Raw genomic sequence first — 25791 nt, forward strand, 5'->3', positions numbered from 1 at the left:
GTTCCACTAGCACCACAAAGAGCAAGCACAGCGCAATAGACAGAGAGCCAGTGCAGACAATGCACTGAAAGGAAAAGTGACTCAGACACAACACACAAGGACACTGTCCTGAAGTGTTAGGTTCCCATAAACTGGAGACACTATACTGTAGGCCACTGCAAGACCTCTCCTTCATAAAGTCACTACTTTCCAGAACAGAAGACAGAGCTGACTTTCTTAACACAGAAACAGACATAGAGAGGCAGATTAAATGAGGAGACAAAGAAATTTATCCAAAATGAAAGGACAGAGGAGCTAAGATTGCAGCACTTTAGGGGACCCTAGACTTGTCTCATCCCTCGAACTAGTTGATTATCAAATCAATCCAAATACCCCAGAAATCAACCTGAAGACTGACAGAACCATTTTCACAACTACAGGAATAGAAGAAGCCACACTGAGGACGGTAGGAAGTACAGAGCAGTGGTTTGGGGGAGAAACAGATCAAGGGGCTGCAGAGAGGAGGAAGTCATGGTCACAGAGAAAGGCAAGAGAGAGCAGCACATCGGGGAATGTGCAAGGAGAACACTTCCCCCCAAGCCACTGGCTGGGAAAATGAGGGGGGGGGGGCAGGATTTCAGGAATTCTTGCAACCAGCAAGACTTAAGGACTGGAGTTTTAAAGGTCAGGGGGTGATCTGAAGAATGCTTGGGAGACGTGAGGGGTGGAGAGAGGAGAGATTATTCCCTCTTCTTAGGGCTGGTCCCTGACAGGCAGAGTTCAGGGAGATGCCTCTCTGGGGACAAAGGAGCTGGCTAGTGCCATTACCCTCCTCCACCCCTCATCATAAACACAGAGCAGCCTTTGGAAGGTAGCTTAGCCCCGAACTATCTTCCTAACCTGCTTACACCAAGTGCCACACCTCTGCACTCCAGCACAATGGCCAATTTCCATCAAGCTCAGCATGCCCCTTCCCCAGAAGACCAGCAGAAACTCTAGTCCACACCATGTCTTCCAATAGAAGGTTCCGCAAGGCTTCAGTTCTAATGGAAGTAGTATCAAGTCTCATTTAACAAGCAGGCCAGAGCATGCCTACTTAAAATTTGCCAATTCTGGTCAAGAACCAAACAGCACACACTGCAGGAAAGGATGGCCTCCTTTATTATCCTGAAGAATGGAGCAGCCAAAATAGAACGGCTGAGCGCATGCAGCACACACAAGACACATTCCCTGAAATCTCAGGCACTGGACGCTATATGACCTCTTCTTCATGAAACATTACTCTCAGGAGCAGGAAATTTAGCAGGCTTTTTTTTTTTTTTTTTTTAATTTACTTATTCATGAGAGACAGAGAGAAGCAGAGACACAGGCAGAGGGACAAGCAGGTTCCCTACAGGGAGCCTGATGTAAGACTCACTCTCTGGACCCGGGATCACACCCTGAGCCAAAGGCAGATGCTCAACTGCTGAGCCACCCAGGTATCCCTTACCAGGCTTTTCTAACACAGAGAAGAAGGTAGAGACATAGACAAAATGCTAAGATGGAGGAATTCCAAGTGAAAGAATAAGAGATCCAAGTGAAACAGATATAAGTAACATGCCTGATGGAGAATTTAAAACAACAATCATAAGGATACTCACTGAGCTTGAGAAAAGTATGAAAGACTTCACAGAGGCCCTTACTACAAAAATAAAAGAGTTAAAATAGCTTCAGTCAGAAATGAAAAATGCAATAACCGAGATTGGAAACAGACTGGATACCATGAATACAAGGCTGGAAGAAGCAGAGGAATGAATAACTGATATAGAACACAAAATAATGGGAAATAACGAAGCTGAACAAAAGAGAGAAAGAATTATGGAACACAACAGACTTAGGGAACTCAGTGACTTCATGTAATAACATTTGTATCTTAGGCATCCCAGAAGAAGAAGAGAGAGAAGAGAGTGCAGAAAATTTATGTGAGGAAATAATAGCTGAAAATTTCTCTAATCCTGGGAAGGAAGCAGACATCCAGATCCACGAGGCACAGTGAACTCCCACCAAAATCAACAAAAGCAGGTTAACACCAAGACATATTGTAATTAAATTTGCAAAATACAAAACTAAAGAAAAACTTCTAAAAGCAGAAAAGTCCTTAACTTACAAGGGACGACCCATAAGGTTAGATACAAATTTCTCAACAGAAATATAGCAAGCCAGGAGGGCATAGCATAATATATCAACATGCTGAATGGGAAAAATCTGATGCCAAGAGTACTCTATCTAGCAAGGCTATCATTCAGAATAGAAGAGATAAAGTGTTTCCCAAACAAATATTAATGGAGTCATGAGCACCAAACCATCCCAGGAAGAAATATTAAAGGGGAATCTCTGAGTGGAAAGGAAAGAACAAAAGTGACAAAGACAACAAAGGAACAGAGAAAAGCTGCAGAAATAATGACAAAACAAGTAATAAAATGGCACTAAATACAATCTATCAATAATTACTCTGAATGTAAACGGACTAAATGCTCCAGTTAAAGACACAGGGTGTCAGAATGGATAAAGAACAAAAACAAAAACAAAAACAAAAACCCCACTCTCCTATGTGCTGGCTACAAGATACTCATTTTATACCTAAACACAACTGCAGATTAAAAAAGAGGGGATTGGGGATCCCTGAGTGGCTCAGAGGTTTAGCGCCTGCCTTTGGCCCAGGGCGCGATCCTGGAGTCATGGGATCGAGTCCCGCATCAGGCTCCCGGCGTGGAGCCTGCTTCTCCCTCCTTTGTGTCTCTGCCTCTCTCTCTCTCTCTCTCTCTGTGTGTGTGTGTGTGTGTGTCTATCATAAATAAATAAATAAATCTTAAAAAAAAATGAGGGGATGGAGAAACATTTAGAAACATTTATCACACAAATGCTTGTCAAAAGAAAGCCAGAATAGCAATACTTATATTGGACAAATGAGACTTTAAAACAAATCCTGTAACAAGACATGAAGAAAATATTATGATATTATATATCATAATAAAGTAGATACTCCAATAAAAAGACATAACAATTGAAAATATTTATGCAGCCAATATGGGAGCACCTAGATAAATAAAATAATGAATAACAAACAAAGGAATTCATTGGTAATAATACAATAATGGTAGGGGACTAAAACACTTCAGTTACCTCACTGGACAGATTATTTAAGCAGAAAATCAACAAGGAGGGGTGCTTGGGTGGCTCAGTTTCTTAATGGCTGCCTTAGGCTCTGATAGTGATCCCAGGGTCCTGGAATCGAGCCCTTATCGGGCTCCATGCTCAGCGCTAAGCAAGGAGACTGCTTCTCCCTTTCCCTCCACCAGCTGTTCCCCCTACTTGTGCTTTCCCTCTCTCTCTCTCTCTCTCTCTCTCTATCTCTATCTCTATCTCTCTTTGTCAAACAAATAAAATCCTTTTTTAGAAAAAAGAAGAAAAGAAAATCAACAAGGAAACAATGACTTTGAATGACACACTGGACCAGATGAACTTTTTTTTTAAGTTTTTATTTATTTATTCACGAGAGACACACAGAGAGGCAGAGATACAGGCAGACGGAGAAGCAGGCTCCATGCAGGGAACCTGAAGTGGGACTCCATCCCAAGACTCCAGGATCATGGCCTGGGCCGAAGGCAGGTGCTGAACTGCTGAGCCACCCAGGCATCCCTGGACCAGATGAATTTAACAGATATATTTGGAACATCCATCTTAAAGTAGCAGAATGCACATTCTTTTCAAGGACAGTCTCCAGAACAGTCACATATTAGGTCACAGATCAGGCCTCAATAAGACAAAAAGACTGAGATCATACTGTACATATTTTCTGACCACAATATTATGAAACTTAAAGGCAATCCCAAGAAAGAAAATCATAGAGGTTAAACAAAATGCTACTAAACAATGAATGGGTAAGTCAAGAAATCAAAGAAGAAATAAAAAATACTTGGAAACAAATGAAAATGAAAGCACACTGGTCTCAACCTTTGGGATAGGGCAAAAGTGGACCTAAGAGGGAAGTATATAGCAATACAGGCTTACCTTAAGAAACAAGAAAAGTCTTAAATAAACAAACTAATCTTACACTGAAAGGAGCCTACAGCTACAGGAAAAAGAACAACACACAAAGCCTAAAGCAGAAGAAAGGAAATAATAAATATTTGAGCAGAAATAAGTGATACAGAAACTAAAACAAACAAACAAACAATAGAGCAGATCAATGAAACCAGGAGCTGGATCTTTGAAAAACTTCATCAAATTGATAAATCCCTAACCAGACTTATCAATAAAGAAAAGAGAAGGGATCCAAATAAATAAAATCAACATCGAAAGAGGAAAGATCACAACCAATACCACAGAAATACAAACAATTTTAAGAAGTTATTATGAAAAACTATATGCCAACAAATTGAAAACCTGGAAGAAATGGAAGCATTCCTAGAAACATAGAAACTACCAAAACTGAAATGGGAAGAAATAGAAAACTTCAAAAGACCAATAACCAGCAGAGATACTGAATCAGTAATAAAAAAAGTTTTCCAACAAACAAAGGCCAGGGCGAGATGGCTTCCCAGGAGAATCCTACCAAACATTTAGAGAAGAATTAATATCCACTCTTCCCACATTTTCCAAAAAAGAAATGGGAGGAAGACTTCAAATTCATTCTGTGAAGCCAACATTACCTTGATTCTGAAACCAGATAAAGACTCCAGTAAGAGAGAGAACTATAGTCTAATATTCCTGATAAACCTGGATAAAAATTTTTCAGTAAAAAAATTCAATAAAACACTAGCAAACCAAATCCAACAGTATATTCACCATGCTAGAGTGAGATCTATTTCTGGGCTGCAAGGCTGGTTCAATATTCACAAATCAATCATCATGATACACTACATTAATAAAAGAGAAGGGATGCTTGGGGGGCTCAGGAGTTGAGCGGCTGCCTTTACCTCAGGGTGTGATCCCAGTCCAGGATCGAGTCCCACATTGGGCTCCCTGTAAGGAGTCTGCTTCTCCTTCTGCCTATGTCTCTGTCTCTCTCTCTGTGTGTGTCTCTCATGAATAAATAAGTAGAATCTTTAAAAAAAACCAAAAGAGAATATAAGAAATATATGACCTTCTCGATAGATACAGAGAAAGCATTTAATAAGTATGACATCCACACATGATAAAAAAAAAAAACCCTCACCACAGTCGGGTCAGTGGGAACATACCTCAACATAATAAAGGCCATAGACAAAAACCCCACGTTTAATATAATCTTCAATGATGTTTCTTGTCAGAAATAAGACAAGGATGTCCGCTCTCACCACTGTTGTTCAACATAGTACTAGAAGTCCTAACCTCAGCAATCAGACAACAAAAAGAAATAAAGGCATCCAATTCACCTAGGGAGAAATCAAACTTTTACTATTTGCAGATGACATGATATTCTATATAGAAAACACAAAGGACTCCAGCAAAAATAAGAAGTTTCTGCACAGCAAAGGAAACAATCCACAAAACTAAGAGGCAGCCTATGCAGTGGGAGAAGATATTTGCAAATGACATATCTGATAAGGAATTAGTATCCAAAATCCATAAAGAACTTACAAACTGAACCCTCAAAACACAAATAACCCAGTTCAAAAAAGAGAAGTCATGCATAGACGTTTTTCCAAAGAAGATATCCAGATGGTGAACAGACACATGAAAAAATGCTCAATATCACTTGCCATCAGGGAAATATAAGTCAAAACCACAATGAGATCCCACCTCACAAGAGTCAAAATGGCTGTAATTAACAACATAAACAAAAAATATTGGCACACTTGGGGAGAAGCGGGAACTCTCTTACACTGTTGGTGGGAATGCATACTGGTGTTGCTGCTCTGGAAAGCAGTATGGATGTTTCTCAAAAGGTTAAAAGCAGAACTACACTAGGATCTAGCAATTGCACTGCTAGGTATTTACCAAGGAATACAAAATACTAATTGGAAGAGATATGTGCAGACAATAAAGAGTGATGCAAAAAGAAACAAAGAGATCCAAATAAATAATGGCAAAGGTGTAGTTAGTAGAGAGACAGGCAGAGACGCAATGAAAGAGTGAGAGACACAACAGAAACAGAGAGGCAAAGACAGACACAAAAAGATGTCGAGAAACCCTGTGTTGATTACAGCAATATTCACAATAGTCAAGATATAGAAGCAGCCCTAGTGTCCATTGATATGTGAATAGATAAAGAAATGCGGCATAAATACAATGCATTATTACTCTACCATAAGAATATTCAATCTTACCATCTGCAGCAACACGGATGAATCTGGAAGATATTATATTAAGTGAAATAAGTCAGACAACGAAAGACAAATGCCATATGATTTCACTTATGTGTGGAATCTAAAGGACAAAACAAATGAACAAACACACAGAAAAACAGAAACAGACTCATAAATACAGAGAACAAACTCATGGTTGTCACAGGGCAGATGGATGGGAGGATAGGCAAAATAAGCCAAGAGGATTAAGACGTACACACTTCCAGTTATAAAAGAAATACGTCATGTACAGAAAACATCAGTATAGTCAATAATATTGTAATAAGGTGACAGCTGGTGACTGTACCTATTGTGGTAAGCACTGAGCAATGTATGGAATTGTCAAATCACTGTGCTGTACACCATATACTAACATAACATGCATGTCAACTATGCTATCACAATAAATAAATAAATAAATAATAAAAATATGTAGAGAGGCACACTGAAATATATTAAAGGGACAAGGGGAGACACATAGAAAAATAGGTGCACACATGGAAATATAATGAAAGAGAGAGAGAGATGAACATCTCATCAAATGTCCGGATCTAGTAACTTCTGAAATCAACTTGACCTCAGACTTCCTTGTAACATGAACAGAGTACACTTGACTTGGGTATCTATCATGTGAAACCAAAAATAGTACTTTTTTTTTTTAATTTTTTTAAATTTTTATTTATTTATGACAGTCACAGAGAGAGAGAGAGAGAGAGGCAGAGACATAGGCAGAGGGAGAAGCAGGCTCCATGCGCCGGGAGCCCGACGTGGGATTCGATCCCGGGTCTCCAGGATCGCGCCCTGGGCCAAAGGCAGGTGCCAAACCGCTGCGCCACCCAGGGATCCCCAAAAATAGTACTTATATTACTAGTTATACTTTTTCAAAAATAAAAATGGACCTTGATCAGTGCCAAGATCTATTTGAAATGTCACTGTGGTTTTCAGAGACACCGCGGGCCACTATTACCCACGCCAGGATACTTCCACTGTAAGCTTACACGCGAATACTCCGCAAACCTGAAGAAAGGCCAGCACCTCCTTAGGCCATTGCACTGAACAATACTCAATATCCAGGAAGGACGTGACTATTGAATTGATTTTCCATCTCCATCTCCCCCGCCTGCTCTTCATTTGGCACCCCCAGATGCCTCCGGTCTCCCTTCAAGGAGCAATATGACCCTTTCATTCTGCACTGGTTTCCTGCCTCCACCCAGTTAAGAAGACTCAGGGTACAGAGAACTCATAATCACATTTAATTATGATAAAATCTCTATCTTCAGGTAAATGGCTTCAATGTGCTTCTCTTGCACAATCTGTGAAGGAAGAATGGAAACAGGAAAATCCCTTGGGGCCTGAGTAGATCCTGTAGCAGGGAGCACACAGGTCAATGCAGGAAGCAGAATCACACCCAGATCCTCAAGAGTCCTCAGAGTCATGTAGGACTCTGATCTATGTGGGGGACAGTCTGTCAGGCAGCTGGGAATTCTGGGCAGGACAGACGGACACTACAAAGGATGGAATCTCCGGTATCCTCAGGCATCAGTGCAGGAGCCCTGTAGAAAAGAGAGTGATCAGCAGAGGAGACTCTGACAGATGAGCCCTCTCCCCTCCTCTCAGGGCCACTGCAGCACCAGAGAAAACTGAGGGCCAGGGCAGGCAGTCATCACCTCCCCCAATATTTCTGTAAAGGTGAAACCAACTTAAGAGAACATGGCACTCCAGCTGCACACAGATGTGTGGGAGGCAGTGGAGCAGCTCTTGTCCTTTAAGGGGATATAAAAACGTGTCAATCTTTTTAGTAAACATAATAACTCACCATCTTTGCACCACTAGTGGCCTTTCACATGTAAATTCACACAGGCAGCAGCCACCAACACATAACACAAAGTGGGCATCATCCTGGTGTCTAACACCCAAGATGTGGCTCTGGTTCCGAGTTTCACAGACAGATAGCACCAACGTTATGGCTTGATTCCAGGGAACAACTCTGGATCTGGCTACACAAACTGGGCAATCTTTTTTTTTTTTTTTAATTTTTTTTAATTTATTTATGATAGTCACAGAGAGAGAGAGAGAGAGGCAGAGACACAGGCAGAGGGAGAAGCAGGCTCCATGCACCCGGAGCCTGATGTGGGATTCGATCCCGGGTCTCCAGGATCGCGCCCTGGGCCAAAGGCAGGCGCCAAACCACTGCGCCACCCAGGGATCCCAAACTGGGCAATCTTCCCCCCTAACTCTTGATCTCTGTAGCAGGGAATAGGCCATGAACTGAGACCATTGTGCCCAGGTACACTCACCTCATGCTCTTCCCCCTTTCACCCATCCCTGCAAACCCACTGAATCAGAGCAGAAATAGTACCTGCCGGTGGAGACCCCCGAGATCCTACAAAAGGAAGTGATACAGAAAAAAAAAGGTCTCATAAATAGCCACCTTCTCCCTCACCCCAAATGGAGGTGAGATAAGCAACTTAATTGAATTTTACTTTCTCCCCACTCATCCACTCCAAGACCTTAACTGCCCTAAGCTAAAATCCCCCAAAATCAATGACACTGTCACTAGAAGGAAGGGAAGCAGATGCTCTGACCCTCTTACAGAAAGAAACTTTCAGAAAGGAGCCAGGGAGCCAATGATGAACTATAAGGAAGCCCTAGAATATGCTCCACCTGTTACCTCTGTGGTAGGGCTCCTTTTCAACCAATAAATCAGATTCCAGAGTCTCCCCCTAGGTGGTTCCGTCTCTTTCCACCACCAGCCCAGCCTCTTTCCTTTCAGAGTCAGAAGGAAAGAGCTAATCTAGAGACAGAGCCAACCCCCCCCCCCCCCCCCCCCCCCCCCCCCCCCCCCGCTGCCGAACAAAAGGTCTCAGGCATAGCCCATCTCCCTCATTTCCCCAGAATGCCTTACCTTTCTGGCTCCTGTGACGGATGATAAGGCCAAGCCCAAGGAAGATCAGCCCCAGCACGAAGCCACCAATGCCACTCAGCATCTTGCTCTGGGCAGATTCAGACTGTGGCCCTGGGGAGCAGAGCCTGAGAGTCAGAGTTGTCCCCACACCCCACAGGCTCCCTTTGGGAAGCCTGAAGTCTAGTCTGAGGTACAGAAGGTGGAGGTACTGGGTGAACCTGACCACCCCTAGGAGAGGGAAGGACCCACCATTAGATCCTTGCACACAGTGGGTATGTGGGGGAAGGAGGGAGGCTGAAACCTGCTCCTCCAGACACATCCATAACCTCAAACACCAAGGCCCCAGTCACCAGCCAGGGCAGTAAACCCTTCAGAGCTACAGGGCTGCGTTGTGGGGCCAAGGTATGGAGAATGATCTCTCTAGTATCTAGAAAGACCACGAGATCAAGATTCTCCTGATGCCCCTGCCGTGGGACAAGAGGTACTCTAATCTCCTGTGATTTCCACCTCAGTAGTGACATCAAGGATAACAAATAGAATGGGATGGGCTAGAGGAAGCTCTGCCCTCTGTCTGTGGGGCTCATCATGACAGGAAACAAACTTCTCCTTACACCACTGCACTGTGATGGGGCTCTGGAGGCTGGCGTGCTCCACATGGCAAGTGTAGACATCTCCTCGCTGGGGAGTCATCTCCAGCATCACAAGGATCTGGAAGGTCCAGTCCCCATTCCTAATAAGTGGAGTGGACACGACACCAGCTGTCTGCTCCTGGTCATTCCGAAACCACCGGACTTTGATCTGGCCTGGATAGAAATCTGTCACTGAGCAGACCAGCAGATTGTGGTGGTTCAGAACCTCTGTCCTGGACGGAGAGATGGTCACTGTCGGTTCCACTGAGGGGAGTAACAGACAAGAAAAGACAGTGAGATGTGAGACTACACAGCAAGTCTCCCCATGGAGAAAAGTCCTCCCTTGGTACCAGCATGGAAAGATCCCTGGATTCCAAGTCTTGGATTCGGATCTCAGCTTGGCCACCTTATTAGTTTGCATGAACACGTGAGTCAGTTTACTTTTCAGAGTCTGAAGAAATAATAGCAATCATTCTAGGAAAGTTATTCTGTTGATATTAATCGATAAAATGAAGCATTTTTAAATTATAGGTCGCTGCATTACACATGCTACTATTTATAACATTTTCAAAAATAAAAATAATAAATCTGGACTGCTTTCCCTCCATCCCTACTGACAGATAAAGTGGCTGCTAATCCCTAACATGCAAGGTGGTTAGTTGTGAAATTAAATGGTGCAATATAGACGGTGGGTGGTAAGGTACTTTTCTAGAATAGGTATGTATGAAATGGCTACAATTAACTTCCAGAAAGGGTGTCTACCCCTGAAGTGGATTGCGATGCCCTGAGGACGTGACCCAGGGGGAACAGGATATGCAGGGCTTAGGCCAAAGGAAACCTGAGACAAATCTTATTCAATAACTTAGTAGCATCGATTGATTGACTCCAAAACTTCAGCTCCTTTTATACTGGCATGTGTTGAGAATTTCTAAGAAATTAAAATTCTGCCTCACGCCGCCTTTCACAAATAGTTTATATTTTTAGTTAACACTTTCTTCTTTGCATTCACAAATCCTAGGCTATTAAGTAAGATCCAAGTCACTAAGTGTACTTTAAAGCATTAAACAAAGCAGAAAAGAATAATAATAGGGTCCATTTTTAAGTCTTATTTACTCTGCTATTTTTCTTGAGCCTAAGTGGATGTGCAGCTGAGTGCACTTACTCATTAATTTCACGAAGGTTTGCACTCACACGGCCTGCCAGTCCCTGTGTCACACACTAGGCAGGCAAGGATAAGGCAGGGCCTCGCCTCAGAAATGTCCAGGCCCAGTGACAGCCATTAGGGAAAACAGAATTAAGATGAATAATAATTTGAACCAGAGTCAAAATTCGGCGTGTGACGACTCTGCCTTGCTTACCAGGTGTGTGCATGCAGCTCACTGAGCTTCCCACCTGCAGCCCCAGGGACAGGTCACTGCAGGAGCCCGGGGCGGGGCTGGGGTGCTCAGGGGGCTCGGCTTAGGAAAGGTGGGGAGGGAGCAAGCAAGGGGTCTCAGGGCGCGACATGGGGGTGCGTGGAGTGGGGGCATGAGCCTCGGAAGCGCTGCTCCCCCCACCCCGAACGGACCCCCCATCTCTGCTGAGAAGGCAGAGGGCCGGGCTCAGTCCCCCAGCTCTGGCCCCTCGCTGGGGACGCGCCCTGCCTCCCTGTGCGCACCTGGGCCGGGTCCCGCGAGGGGACCTGGGTGGGGAGCCCGCGGGGGCGAGGAGGGTGCGCTCACCTCGCCGCTGCAACGTGGTGAGCTCTTCCAACCCGTAGTTGTGTCTGCACACCGTGTCCAGCTCGGCCCGTACCCGGTCCATCTCGTCCTTCTGCGGGTTCCAGTACTCAGCCCAGGGCCGCCCGAGCTCCGTGACCGCCCGGTACTCCCCCACGTCGCTGTCGAAGCGCACGTACTCCTCCCGGTTATAGATGTATTTAGTCAGAAGCCGCACCCGCTCCGTCCCGTTGGTGAAATAGCACTCGGCCTTATACTGGAACACGAAATCCTCTGCGGGGAGACAGCCGGGCCAGTGAGGCCTCCACCGCTCAGCCCAAGCAGCGGCCACCGCCCTGGCAGGCCTCTGGGGCAGCGCCAGGGCCCGAGAAACCTGAAGGCCTCCCGGCTCTGATGCCCGTCAACCCGGCCCCGAGCACCCTCTCTCCCAGGCCTGCCCGCCCTCGCCCTCCTCGGAGAGCTTCCAGAGCTGCCTTCATCCAGGGAAGGGAGGGAGGAAAGCCCCTCTGGAAGGGCAAGCCCTGGCACCCCTGAACCCGGCCTGAGCCTGACAACTGAGCTAAACAGGGCAGTCGGGTGGATTCTACATCCCGACTTGGACTGGGATCAGGACGTGCCCACAAGATACCCCATTTTCTTGTGGACTCCAGGAACCTCAGAGGCAAACAAGTGTCCCCATTAGCACAAGAGTTCAAGGGAATGTGCAGAAAGGTCCAGAATTGAGCTCGACTTCCTCCTGACAAGCATATTCTACCGGCCCCCAGCAAAAGGCCTTTCTTCTAAGGCCTGGGTTAGCTCTGAGTTTCTGTCACGCCCACCCACCCCCCTGCAGTGTGAGGTTTGCTCACTCCTGCAGGGCTAGAAGGAACCCACACCTTCCAAGTCCTAGAAAGAAACATTTTATTCACAGAAAGAACAGGCTTTTCAAAAAGATAAAATAGATTCCAATTAACCTGTGCCAATGACCAGCTTGAGTAGGTTACTAAACAGAGTATTTCCTATCATAAGTATAATTTGTAAAACGGAAGTCATAAAACCTACACATAGGGGTGTTAGGAAGATCCAAGAGAACTTATAGTAAGATCCTAACCCTATCACTGAAACGGTTCCTCAGTATGTGCTATTTCCCTTCTTTACTTTCTCCTTCCTCCTACATTCAGTCCACCATCATCTCAAGTCTCCGAATGCCACGCAAGTTACTATCTGACCATAAACTAGTGAGACTTGAAGTTAAGACTCCCTGTCTGTGGCCACCCAGTCAGCGTCACTCATACACCAAGAGTTCATGCCCATGTGCACTCCACTCAGAATCCAGTAGAACATAGAGTCCTTTGTACCAAAGACTAAGATGACAGAGACCGTTGCTGCCCTACATTTCCCCAACATACAATCCCACAGTGCATAGCCTAGACAAAGTCTTGGGGGACCCAGAAATAAAAAATCCTACTGTGTCTTCTTTGGACAAATTGTTACTTTCAAAAATAACTCCAATGTCACTTTGTCCTGTCAGTGGTTGCAGATGCACACTTTGTTTCCTCTACCCCATTAGGAGGATTGAGCCCACAGGATGGGGATGTCCTCATCTCATCCTTAGAGGTGGACATGAGAATGTCACAGAGCTCTCTTCCCCAAAGAGAGGAAACTGTGATAAAAGTCTATATTCTGAGATCATAGAACCTTCCACACTCCCACCAAAAGGTCCTTCAGAGCCTGTTCCCCAGAGCAGTGGCCCTGGGGAGCAGGTGTCCTGCACTTACGTGGAGAGTCTCTGCCCTCAGCCACTGGGATGCTCAGCACCACCAGGATCATCATCACAGCTGCTGTCCAGAAGCCTCGGGGGATGCACAGAGTCATCTTCCCAGACATAACTGAGAACAAAGGAAAAAGTTGGTAGTCAACACAGCTCCTACCTGGTGGCTCTGAAGTACTCACTTCAAAGAATAAAAATCTGTAAAAGCTTCCATCCATAGTAGGATTGGAGAGTTCCTAGGGAGGGAACCAATCAGCACCGGAGCTGAAGTACCTCACCTGTCTCTGGGCAGACATTCGTTATGAAGGTTCTCAGTCCAGTGCCTGGCGCTGTGTCTTCATCAGATTACACTAGATGAACACTTGAGGTGAAGATTTTCTCCTATAGAAGACCTAAAGATTGAATGCCTTAGGGGTTTAAGAAACTGAACAAAAAATGACTCGAGAGTAGACATCTTTGTGCAATTTTGGATTATTTAGTTCTTATACCTTTGGTTTTTAGTAAATAAGTGGGATCCTATTTCAGGGAAGAGAAAATTATTGTCACAGAGTTGTTCACTTCTATTGTCTTAGACACTCTGAGGAGCCTTCAGTCACGCTGGGAAGAGCATAGTTCTTAGGAGGAAATGGTTTTGAATTGCAGTTTTACCACTAATAGGCTTTATGAGAGCAAATTACTGAGCCTCTTTTTGCCTCAGGCTTCTCTTGGTAAAATGTGGATCACGTTGCCTGCATTGTATATCCAGATCATTATATATACGAACTTAAGAGTAATAGGACTTGTTTAATATTGCAAAGTGTTCCTCAGCTGCCACATGTTAACTGTTGGGAATACCAGGTTAATATGCGGAGCAAGAGGGCAGCCCCACTGGTTCAGTGGTTTGGCGCCGCCTTCAGCCCAGGGCAGGATCCTGGAGATCCAGAATCGAGTCCCACGTTGGGTTCCCTGCCTGGAGCCTGCTTCTCCCTCTGCCTTTGTCTCTGCCTCTCTCTCTATGTCTCTCATGAATAAATAAATAAAAATCTTTTAAAAAATATGCGGAGCAAGATAACAAGGAAAAAAAGTGGTGACACCCAGCCCTGTGGGCAAGTGATTCTTCATTATGCAAGGATCTTTTACATTTGTGCTTTTGACTGAAAGTATTTGAAAAGTCGAGTTCACTTTTATGCAGGTTCCTCTGATATCAGCAAAGATGCAATCCATGAACATTCCCAGCATTCACACACAATCACCTTTCATTTCAAGGACAGAGAGCAAAAGATGTGGAGAAGCATTTTCTGGGTCCTGAATGATGTTAATGAAGGAGCAGATGTTAGAGTCACACACTGTGTATAGATGTGGCACTTACTGTGCCAGCCCAAAGTTATCAAACCTCGAATGGCAGAAGTATCGATATGTTTTTATAGCAAATCTATTATTTATTTATCAGGCTCCTCTTGCCCATGACTAGCGTCAGTGCTAAATGGTTATAGAGCAATTAGAACAACGTGTGGCAAATATTTTTTTTTAATTTATTTATTCATGATAGTCACACGGAGAGAGAGAGAGAGGCAGAGACACAGGCAGAGGGAGAAGCAGGCTCCATGCACCGGGAGCCCGACGTGGGACTCGATCCCGGGTCTCCAGGATCGCGCCCTGGGCCAAAGGCAGGCGCCAAACCGCTGCGCCACCCAGGGATCCCCTGTGGCAAATATTAATAAACAAAACAATAAGTATCTCCCTCCCTTTTCTCCCTCCTCCCGTCTTTTTCCTGTATTTAGGTTTTCATTCATAAGAGAGGCCATTATCTGAAAGCCGAATAGAAGGAGTTTACCAGGTAAAAAGAAGTACAGCAAAGACACAAGAAGTTTCCACTAGTGGCACATGAAAGCAATGAGTCATTCCAATATTCTAGATTAGGTGGGTGGTTCCAATCTCCTGAGACTTAGTCTCTGGGCTTTCACTAGCAGCGGTGTACTTAGGATCAGGGTAGTGCTGGAATAAGGAGGGTTTCTATGGTGGCATAGAAGCAGAAAGAAGGAGCATCAAAATCAGAACTGGAATAGGGTTGAGGGGCAAGGAAGAATGGTCGAAAGGGGACCTGGAAGGTACATTAGTCCCTCCAACCCTCACCTCAGGTCTCTCAGAATAAATAGAGAACTCTCTCTCCTCTTGTCCTAAGGGGAAATTCTCTCCACTCTATTGTGGTGCTGTGTGGTAGAGGCCATGTCAGACCTGGGGATTGCCCAGTCTCACAGGCATCTTCACCCAAGCTTTTCAACAAGCAACAAAAGTGTCAGCTTAGAATGCTTTTTCTGATTGGCTAAAACCTCATCTGAAATGCTCTGGCTCAGGCTTTTGTCAGCTGCTTCCCCCTGAGCCAGTCAACATTCTCTACATTCTCTAGAGCTCTCTGTGCTACTCATAGCTTACCCCATTACCCAGGGTAGCCATTGCCCAACTGCCCTGAGAGGAAGGCAACTCAGACACATGATTCAGGGCCTTATCTGAGGTACCCCACCCTGGGTACCACATCAGGTGGATGTGGGCACTTAGGATGAAGGCAGTGTGTATCCCATGTGGTTAGAAGATGAGATCAAGAAATAGTCATGAAATAGGTCAAGGTTCCAGTAAAGAGACTCTCCCTAGGGGACATCCTCTGTTCCCTCAGGATGGAAGATAAAAGGTATGGACTCTTTCTTTGTGGACCATCAGAGAGAAATCATCGTCCCTGATCAGCATCTCTTGGAATCTATGCTTTGTCAGTGGAGTTAATTGTGAACATAATAATAACAATCACCTTGTGACCAGAAGGGCCATCTGGGATCCTAGATACATTTAATTCAGGAATTAAAAAATAATGTAGGGATCCCTGGGTTGCTCAGTGGTTTAGCTCCTGCCTTTGGCCCAGGGCATGATTCTGGAGTCCCGGATTGAGTCCCACATCGGGCTCCTGGCAGGGAGCCTGCTTCTCCCTCTGCCTGTGTCTCTGCCTCTCTCTCTCTACGTCTATCATGAATAAATAAATAAAATCTTTTACAAAAATAATGTATATTCTGAAATATTCTGTGACTTCCTTAATGCCAGTAGTAATATAATTAGAAATACTGCCCCACAATATTATTTCCCTTTTAATAAAAATTTATCCAGCAATTATCCCTAAGTTTTTCCAAATCTTTGTAAAGGTACTCTTTACATCAACCCTTACATCCCAGAATATGGGATGTCCCTTACATCAACCCAAAATATGAATTTTCCATCACACATATGCAGTAGACCCCTGTTCTTAGCATAGTTATCTCTTTAAAATCACATCCTAGTAATCTGGTAAAGGAATGAAATCAGTAGCAGGTTGGCCATGGATAAACCTTTCAACTCTGAAAGATTTAGTTTTCCTTATTTGTAGAAAGAATAAACACCTCACTGGAACACCATCATGAACGTAGGTATAATTTATTCAAGTCCTCTGTAAACTATGCTGAGATACATACAAAATAGTTTCTAATATAATAGTAGTGAGCTCATTGTCTTAACATCATTAACAAAGACAGAAAATTCTTCTCGTGATGTCTCATCTCTCTTCAGATGACAGAATCATTATAGTTCTGAATATATAGTTCTGAATCCCTGCCTCTTACCTCATCATAATGAAGAGAAAGAGAACAGGAAGTATAGTAGATGTATTTAACTTTGCATCGGCTACATGTTCCCTCTCTGAAATGCATGAATACAACTGCACAGAACTACCATTTCAGCTATAATTTCAAGTCTCAGAATCTGGTCCTCCTCTCAGTGTTCTCACAAATGTGGAAACTTGAGTGCAAAACAGAGTCTCAATACAAACTGACTAAAAAAGAAGACAGTGAATACAGCTTTGTGAGCTGCATGTACCATTATGGCACTCATCTAGGCTTGACTGAGAGGAGGAGAGACTGGCTTCTTATTGTTACTTCTGACAATAGTCTAAAAGCCCCATCCTATGCCACATGCCCGAGTGCCCTCTATTCCTCACCTTCATGATCACTAGTCCCCCTGTGTCTGAGCTCTGACACATACATTTATGTAGTTTCATTTCCAGTAGTTCTGTCTCTCTTCCTCAACATCCAACAGATCTCATATGGTGAGTACTATCACTTAATATTTTTTATACACCTACAAAGATAAGGTCCTAGATTTCATAGGTGCAAATACATGGATCCTACCTTCTAAGAGTTCACACATTGGAGGGGACAGGTATGTGGAGAAAAATAAAAGGGAAAAGTTTGCAACAGCCACTGAAGGGCAATGTGAAATACAGCTGACTAAAGGCAGGACCCAAAGTGCTGAAGATTCAAGGGACTCTTAAAACTATAAAATGAAAATGGTGCCCATTGGTTCAGTTAGTTATTTTTTTTCTCTTGGAAGGATTGGCAACATAGGACTAGATGATGATTATTTGTGGATTAATTTTAATTCATGAATAATAGTTTTTTAAGTTGAAGATGAAGAGTTGATGGTGGAGAGGTAATGAGATAGTTGAAAGCCAAGCTTTTCAGGTGTGATTCTTAGAGGAGGTGATGGCTCAGCAGATGAAGGGCTATGTTCATTTCAGGCAAAAAGGCTTACATGAGTGCAGGGGTTGGGAAGGACACTCAAAGTATATGGTTTGGTGTGAACAAAGGTGGGATTCAGTTACCCTGGTCCTTGTGAGGTTTGATGGCAGCACCATTCAAAGTTGTCTTGGTTTTCCTCACAGTACAACAGGAAAAAATAGAGGGAATTTAAGCAGAGGAGTACCATTACATGCATGTCCATTCATAAAGTGACCTTGGAAGCAGCCTGGAGGACTTTTCAGAGGATCTGTACATTACCTTTTACCATCCAGAAAGGATCCAGGTTAATCTGATGAACCCAATCCACCGAAATCCAGTTTACTGAGGAACAAATTTGCCAATGGTCAGGTTGCTAAGTTGGCCAAATTTATTAATGTGCCCCAAACTTATTTCTTTTTTTCCTATTTCTAAAGTTTGTAGATACTCATAGTGACGTGTTGCTGTGATCTGTGTACTCCTGCTGTCTAAGCTCCACTCCAACTTTCTGCTGACACAATACTCCCATGAAGCTTAATAAGAAATGCATTTATATAGACAAAATGAAAACTGGTCAATTACATTTCTGTCCGACTACTAAGTGGCTCCTTTCAAAATGAGGCAGATATCAATGTTCTAATACAAAAGCCTCTCTCTCAGTTGCAAAAAGTAAATTACATGCTATATTATGATGTGTGTTAACAATGAAGACCTGTACAGATGAGAGATGGAGATAGATGGATTTTGCTTCCACATGTTTAGAATATTTCGGGAAGGATAAGCATTAAGTACTAGCAGTACTTACCTCCTCAGAGACACATAATGGCTGTATGTTTGTTTTCTGAGAAAGAAACCTTCTACTGTGTTGTACCTTTGTAGCAATTTTTTTTAATCATGAACATGCATTAGCAATCCAAAATTGAATTTATAATCAAGCCAAAAATGATGGGGAAAATTTAAATTAGAATATAACCCTTTTAGTGGTTTCTAATGGACCAGTCTCACGTGAAATGATCCTCATTTTTTTTGCCTTAGAATTATCATAAGCTGTAAGACAGGATCTTGTGAAAACATTCAAGCTGATGATGATGCTAAATTAGCAGCTAGGGTATGTGTCTCAACTTTAGACCATATTAATCCTCCTGTCCACCCTTCACCCCATTCTTCAAAGCAGGTTCCTTTTTCCCTGGCCTCTGTTTCTTTCTTGTTCTAAATCCAGAACATGGGCTTTCCTTTCACTGACATACTACCTTAATTTTATATTGATCACATCAATTGTGATTATTTTGAAAGCATCTTATAAAAAGACTACCTTGTTGGATGTCATGTTCAATTCTGGGTACTCTGTCCTATGCCTTGTATTGATATTACTTCAAAATTATATATACCTATATTCTTCATACTTGTGGCAAATTATTATGTTGTAGATCAGCCTAAAAATGTTGCAAATCAAAACTTACTATAAGAAGTTGGGAAGAAAGGCTTCAGTTGGAAGTGAATACATAAAACTAGCAGCCTGGACACTTAGCACAAGAGGAACAAAGACTGCGTGACTTTTTTTATCGCAAGCCTGGCTCATAGAGGGGGGGAGGGTTGCATTGGCTGAAGGAAGTGGTTACTAGAACAAGGCATAACCAAAGATGGAATGTTGCTTAAAAAAACATCACTGAGGCTGTGTTTGAGTTAAATCATTAAATACTCTCCAGACAATGGGCCAGTGATGTGAGATAGCATCACTTGTCTCTGGCAGACCAAGCCACTAAGTCTGTTAGAGAAAAAAATTACTTATAAGAGCAAAAAACATACAAAACTCAAAGGTTTGATTTGCCATCTTCTACCTGTATATTGCATTAAGTATTGCCTTACCTCTGAGGTCATTTTTTCCCTCTTTGTTCATTGAGCCCTTCTTTATCACATTGGTGGATTTCCCTAAAATATCTTCTCTTCATTGGTTATTAGTTCACACTTTGAAATGAGGCACAGAAGTGTGGCTGAAGAGACTGTAGCAGTAAGAGGCTTATGAAAGATGCGCTTTGGGCTTACTTGGCTGACAATTCACTGACAATATCATAATATGGAATTTCTCTCTTGAGGTGACTCATATCCAAAAAGCAAATTTCTGGTGTCTCAGTTGTGGGGGCAGAGCAAGTGTATGGTAAATAAATGGCTGCCCATGTTCCATTGTAGGGGAAGGCCAGGGGTTCAATAAAGATGCTAATGGTACTTTCAATTAATTCCCACCAGTGTACACAATTTAAAGGACTAAATAAATGAATCATAGCACGATTATATATATAGACTTTCAAAACAATGTTTTAGAAGGACATTTAGTGACAGAATTGTTTATCATATGTTAAATTTAAAAGTAGTTACAGGGATCCCTGGGTGGCGCAGCGGTTTGGCGCCTGCCTTTGGCCCAGGGCGCGATCCTGGAGACCCGGGATCGAATCCCACGTCGGGCTCCCTGCATGGAGCCTGCTTCTCCCTCTGCCTATGTCTCTTCCTCTCTCTCTCTGTGTGTGACTGTCATGAATAAATAAATAAAATCTTTAAAAAAAAAAAAAAAAAAAAAAAAAAAAAAAAAATAAAAGTAGTTACAAATTAGCCTATTCAATATGATCTTAGGCCTCTAAACATGTTTCTATTTATATCTCTATTTATTATCTTCAAAGCCTAGAAGGAAAAAAATGTCACTCAAGGACCTAGAATACAGTAAAGATAATCTCATTTTCTCTTCTCCTGCTTCAAATATTGACTGACAAATCTATTCTGGTTGGCTTTAAAAACAGATCAGAAAAAACAAAAACAAAAACAAAAACAAAAAAACAGATCAGTTAGGGATGCCTGGGTGGCTCATCAGTTGAGCACCTGCCTTCAGTCCAGGGCATGATCCTGGAGTCCTGGGATCGAGTCCCACATTGGGGTGCTTGTATGAGGCCTGCTTCGCCCTTTGCTTGTGTCTCTGCCTCTCTCTCTGTGTGTCTTTCATGAATAAAAAAATAAAACTTCAAAAAATAAATAAAAAATAAATAAAGACACAAAAGTTAAATGAGATCTGCATGTGGAGCTATTAGTTAAAATAATAGGCTGAATCTTAAAGTTAAGTAAACAACTATTCTGTACCTTTGTTCATCTCCACCAAGCTTGTGGTACCACGTATCATCAGGGCAACACAACTACAGCTCTCAGTTTTATTTGACCTGCTAAACACACTTAATATTTTATTTATTTATTTATTTATTTATTTATTTATTTATTTATTTTACTTTTCTTTTGATTCCAGTGTAGTTAACATACTGTGTTATACTACTTGAAGGCCCACAATGTAGTGATTCTATACATTACTCAGTGCTCATCACAATAATTGTACTCTTAATCCCCTTACCTATTTCACCCATTCTCCACTCACCTGCCTTCTGGCAACCACCAGTTTGTTCTTTATATTCAAGAGTCTGTTTTTAATCTTTGTCCTTTGTTTTCTTTCCTTGTTTTGTTTCTTAAATTCCACATATGAGGGAAATCATATGATATTTGTCTTTCTGTTTGACAAAATGGTTTCAAAATGATTAAAGATCTCAGTGTGAGAAGGGGATGAGGCAACTGGGTGATGGACACTAAGGAAGGCACTTGATGGGATGAGCACTGGGTGTTATACTATATGTTGGCAAATTGAATTTAAATAAAATATAAAAAAAGTAAAGATCTGGGATCCCTGGGTGGCGCAGCGGTTTGGCGCCTGCCTTTGGCCCAGGGCGCGATCCTGGAGACCCGGGATCGAATCCCACGTCGGGCTCCCGGTGCACGGAGCCCGCTTCTCCCTCTGCCTGTGTCTCTGAGCCTCTCTCTCTCTCTCTCTGTGACTATCATGAATAAATAAATAAAATCTTAAAAAAAAAAAAAAAAAAAAAAAAAAAAAAAAAAAAGTAAAGATCTAAGTGTGAGAAATGAAACCACAAAGTTCCTAGAAAAAAACATAGGCAGTAAGCTCTTTGACATCAGTCATAAGAACAGTTTTCTAGATATGTATCCTTTGCAGGGAAACAAAAGTAAGAATAAACTATTTTGAGTATACCAAAATGAAAGGCTTTTGCACAGCAAAGGAGACATCAACAAAACTCAAAGTCAACCCATTGAATGGGAGAAGATATTTGCAAATGGTATATCTGCTAAAGGATTAGTATCTAAATTATGTAAAAAAAAAAAAAAATGTACACAACTCAACACAAAAGAGCCCCCAAATAATCCAATTAAAAACAGAATTCATGGGACAGCCCAGGTGGCTCAGCGGTTTAGTGCCGACTTTAGCCCAGGGCCTGATCCTGGAGACCCGGGATCAAGTCCCATGTCGGGCATCCTGCGTGGAGCCTGCTTCTCCCTCTGCCTGTCTCTGCCTCTCTTTCTCTCTCTCTGTGTCTCTCATGAATAAATAAATAAAATCTTAAAAAAAAAAAAAAAGACAGAAGACATGAAGAGACATTTCTTCAAAGAAGATATACAGATGGCTAACAGACACATGAAACAATGCTCAACATCAACTTATTTACAAAGAAATGCAAATCAAAACTACACTGAAATATCACCTCACACCTGTCAGAATAACTAAATTCAACTATACAAGAAACATCAAGTGTTGGGAAGGATGTGGAGAAAAAGGAACCCTGGTGAACTATTGGTGAGAATGCAAACTGCTGCAGCCACTGTTGAAAACAGTATGGAAGCTCTTCAAAAAATTAAAAATAAAATTACCATATGATCCACCAATTCTACTAGCAGGTATCTAGCCACATAAAGATAAAATTTTTAATTATTCCAGAAGAAAATAATTTCCTAATATGGCCAAACCATATTAACTAATTAATCTCCCGTCTGCTCTACCATCAGATAACCACTACAACCACTTTAATGTATATTTCAGTCTTTTTCCCAAAACATATATATTTCTATTTGTTTTAAAGTGAGTTTATAATGTAGAATATTTTATTTGCATAGTTTGCTTAACTCTATGTTTCAAATATTTCCCCCATATCCCCATTTATTCTTTCTCTATAAGTGTTCTAAGGTCTGAATAATTATTCATGAAGACCTGTGCCATCGTTCTGTCTGCCATAATTTATTATGCTAATGTGGAGCATGTTTTATTAATTACACTTGTTATTTGGAATAATTGTAGACCCACATGAAGTTGTAACAAGAAATACAGAGGCATCTTGTGTACCATTTACATAATTTAGTCAAATGGTAACTACTTTAAAAATTACACTACAATACCACAACCAGAAGATTCCCAATGATACAGTCCTGATACAGAACATTTCCATAATCACAAAGATCCCCTATATTGCCCTGTTATAACCACATCTACTTCCCTTCCATCCCCCACACCCATACCCAACCCTCACCTTAAACTTTGGCAAATACAAACTTGTGCTTCATTTTTATAATTTTTTCCATTTCTAATTTCTTATACAAAGAGATTAACTCACAACAGTATGAAATATAAAGAAGTCTACTGACATGCTCCCGAAAGAAATTAACGAAACTTAAGTTTTAGAAAAATTAAAGTCACTGGCTCAAAGGTTAGGGGAAAACAGGAAATGATAAAATATTTATTCAAGAAAATCTATAAAAGATCAGTAAGAAAAAAGGGAGTCTGTGGTATTTCAAAAGAAACACTGGCGGTGTAGCAAGGCAGAGACTTCACTCCAGATTGTTGCAGCCAAGAACAAAGGATTCTGACTCCCCCAAGATCCAAGCCAGTGGATCTTCTTCCCAGGAGAAGCAGGACTTCAACATAACTCTTTCCGTCTTCAATTATCTGTTGCCGAGGCAAAGTCCCAAATGAGTGTAGTCTAGAGGTGGGAAGTCTCATCTTCTGCCCAACCACCATTTGTTGGGAATGGAAAATCTACCTTGAGTGTGACATGCTGAGAATACTGCGTGCCCCCCCGCCCCCGCCCGCCCCACTAGCCCTTTCCTTGACTAATAATGTGGTGATTTCATGACAGAAGACTCAAGCCAGGAGAGCTTCCAGCTGTTGGCCACTACCTGTACCATGTGCTCTGCCCTTAGAGAGGAGATGTCACTCAAAGAAAAGCTTACCATTGTCCCCACACCTAGTTCCATAGTCCTAGCTCAAATATTTTACCGGAGGTGAGAGATAGGCTATAAAACAAATACCTCCTATAATAGTCCTTAAGAAAGTGACTTCACTTGCAACAGAGAATGGAGAATAGTTTAAACCAAAGACAATCCCCAAAACTGTAGAGATTGGGATGAAAGGAAATGGGGAGGAGATTCATGCATCTAATGAAGATACACCATAGACTGTAGGTTAGCCAGTTTGCAGGTAAGAACTGGGAATAAGTCCCTTGAGAGGAGTCCTCCTTGGGTCAGAACAAATATCAACCACTGACCTCAAAAACTGTTTCATAGAAAGACTCACAATCTTATTAAATTAGATTGTAGAGAAATTATGCCCCAAGGCACTACTAAAAGCAATGGCAATTAGTAGAATTTAACAGCTGGATGTGGTGAGGAAAAGAGTGGAAGAGTCCTTATCAGTACCATTGTCATTCCAAGGTAACTGTGCTGCATCTCCTTAAGGAGCATAGGCTTAGCTCTATGGGGTGAAGGAAGGAAAACACACATCACAAAGAATCCAACCAATCATTATACAAATAATTATACAAATCATTATACAAATAACAAGCTCCAGGGAGGCAAGGATAGTATCCAAAGATGTCATATTTCCTAATATATACAGTTTCCCAAAAAATTATGAGACATGTGAAAAATAGAAAGTATGACCAATGCATCAGAAAAAAAAGAAGGCAGGAGCACCTGGTGGGCTCAGTCCGTGGAGCATGTGACTCTTAATCTAGAAGTCATAAGTTCAAGCCCCATATTGAGCATAGAGATTATTTAAAAATAAAATCTTAAAAAAAGAAAGAAAGTAATTGAAACTGCCTATGAGAATAACCAGATCCTGGGTTTAATAGTAAAAGATTTTGAAGTAGCCATTTACAACTAGGTTCATAGACATAACTGAAAGTATGATTGCAAAGTAAAAGAAGATATAGTGATAATGTAGTGTCAAAGAGAGAATATCAATAAAGATGAAAACTATTTAAAAAAAAACAAAAATTTTCTGGAGCTGAAAAGTACAATGACTAAAATAAGAAATCATTAGAGGGATTTAACAGTTAGAAAACATAGGTATTGAACTTGAGGAGGTATCAATAGAAATTATGCAAAAGAAAGAAAGAAAGAAAATGAAAGGAAAGGAAAAGAAAAGAAAAAAGAAAAGAAAAGAAAGAAAGAAAAGAAAAAGAATGAACAGATATGAAGAGAGCCTCAGTAAAATGTGGGACACCATTAAATGCGTCATCTTATATATAATGGAAATATCTGTAGGAAAAGAGAGAAAGAAGAAAATTATTCAAAGAAATTATAGCTGAAAACTTCCCAAATTTGTTGAATAATAATATCCTACACATACAGGAAGGTTGACTGACTCCATGTAGAATAAATATAAAGAGAGCCACAGACACATTAGAGTAAAAAAATGTAGAAAGTCAATGACAAGGAGAACATTTTGAAAGCAACAAGAAAATATAATGATTCATTGCTCACAAGAAAACACCAATAAAGTCAACAGCTTACTTATCATTAGGAATAATACAAGCCATAATGAACTAAGATAACAAAGTGTTCAAAGAGAAAAAAACTATCAACAAAGAATCCTATATCCAGAAAGCTATCACTCAACAATGAAGAAAAAATAAAAGCTTTACCAGATAATCAAGAACTGAGAGAATTTGTCTCTAGATTTTTTTTACAGTAAATACTACAGAAAATTCCTCATGTGAAAGCAAGGACTAGAGATAGTTATTTGGATCCACACAAAGAGCACTGCTAAAGAAAATTATGGAATTATAAAAGACACTAAATGCATA

At 41.8% G+C, this 25791-nt stretch overlaps 2 protein-coding genes across 2 annotated transcripts in view; both read right to left on the bottom strand.

The window, feature by feature from the left end:
* Window positions 1-7517: 7517 nt before the first annotated feature.
* On the bottom strand, window positions 7518-13498 carry LOC112641375 (HLA class II histocompatibility antigen, DQ beta 1 chain). The gene is made up of 6 exons (XM_049091987.1): window positions 13297-13498; window positions 11543-11812; window positions 9804-10085; window positions 9193-9303; window positions 8647-8670; window positions 7518-7840 (listed from the first exon to the last, which is right to left on the bottom strand). Exons 1-6 carry the CDS (start codon window positions 13403-13405, stop codon window positions 7827-7829), a joined length of 810 nt encoding a protein of 269 aa, XP_048947944.1. The 5' UTR covers window positions 13406-13498; the 3' UTR covers window positions 7518-7826.
* Window positions 7518-25791, bottom strand: part of LOC112641377 (HLA class II histocompatibility antigen, DQ beta 2 chain-like) — a 63770-nt gene continuing 45496 nt past the window's right edge. Inside the window, exon 5 of the transcript XR_007401065.1 lies at window positions 7518-7759. The gene's annotated coding sequence lies outside the window, so the exon portion shown is untranslated. The remainder of the gene's footprint in view (window positions 7760-25791) is intronic.

This window comes from Canis lupus, chromosome 12 (genome assembly GCF_003254725.2).
Source record: "Canis lupus dingo isolate Sandy chromosome 12, ASM325472v2, whole genome shotgun sequence".
NCBI classification, from domain to species: Eukaryota; Metazoa; Chordata; class Mammalia; order Carnivora; family Canidae; genus Canis; species Canis lupus.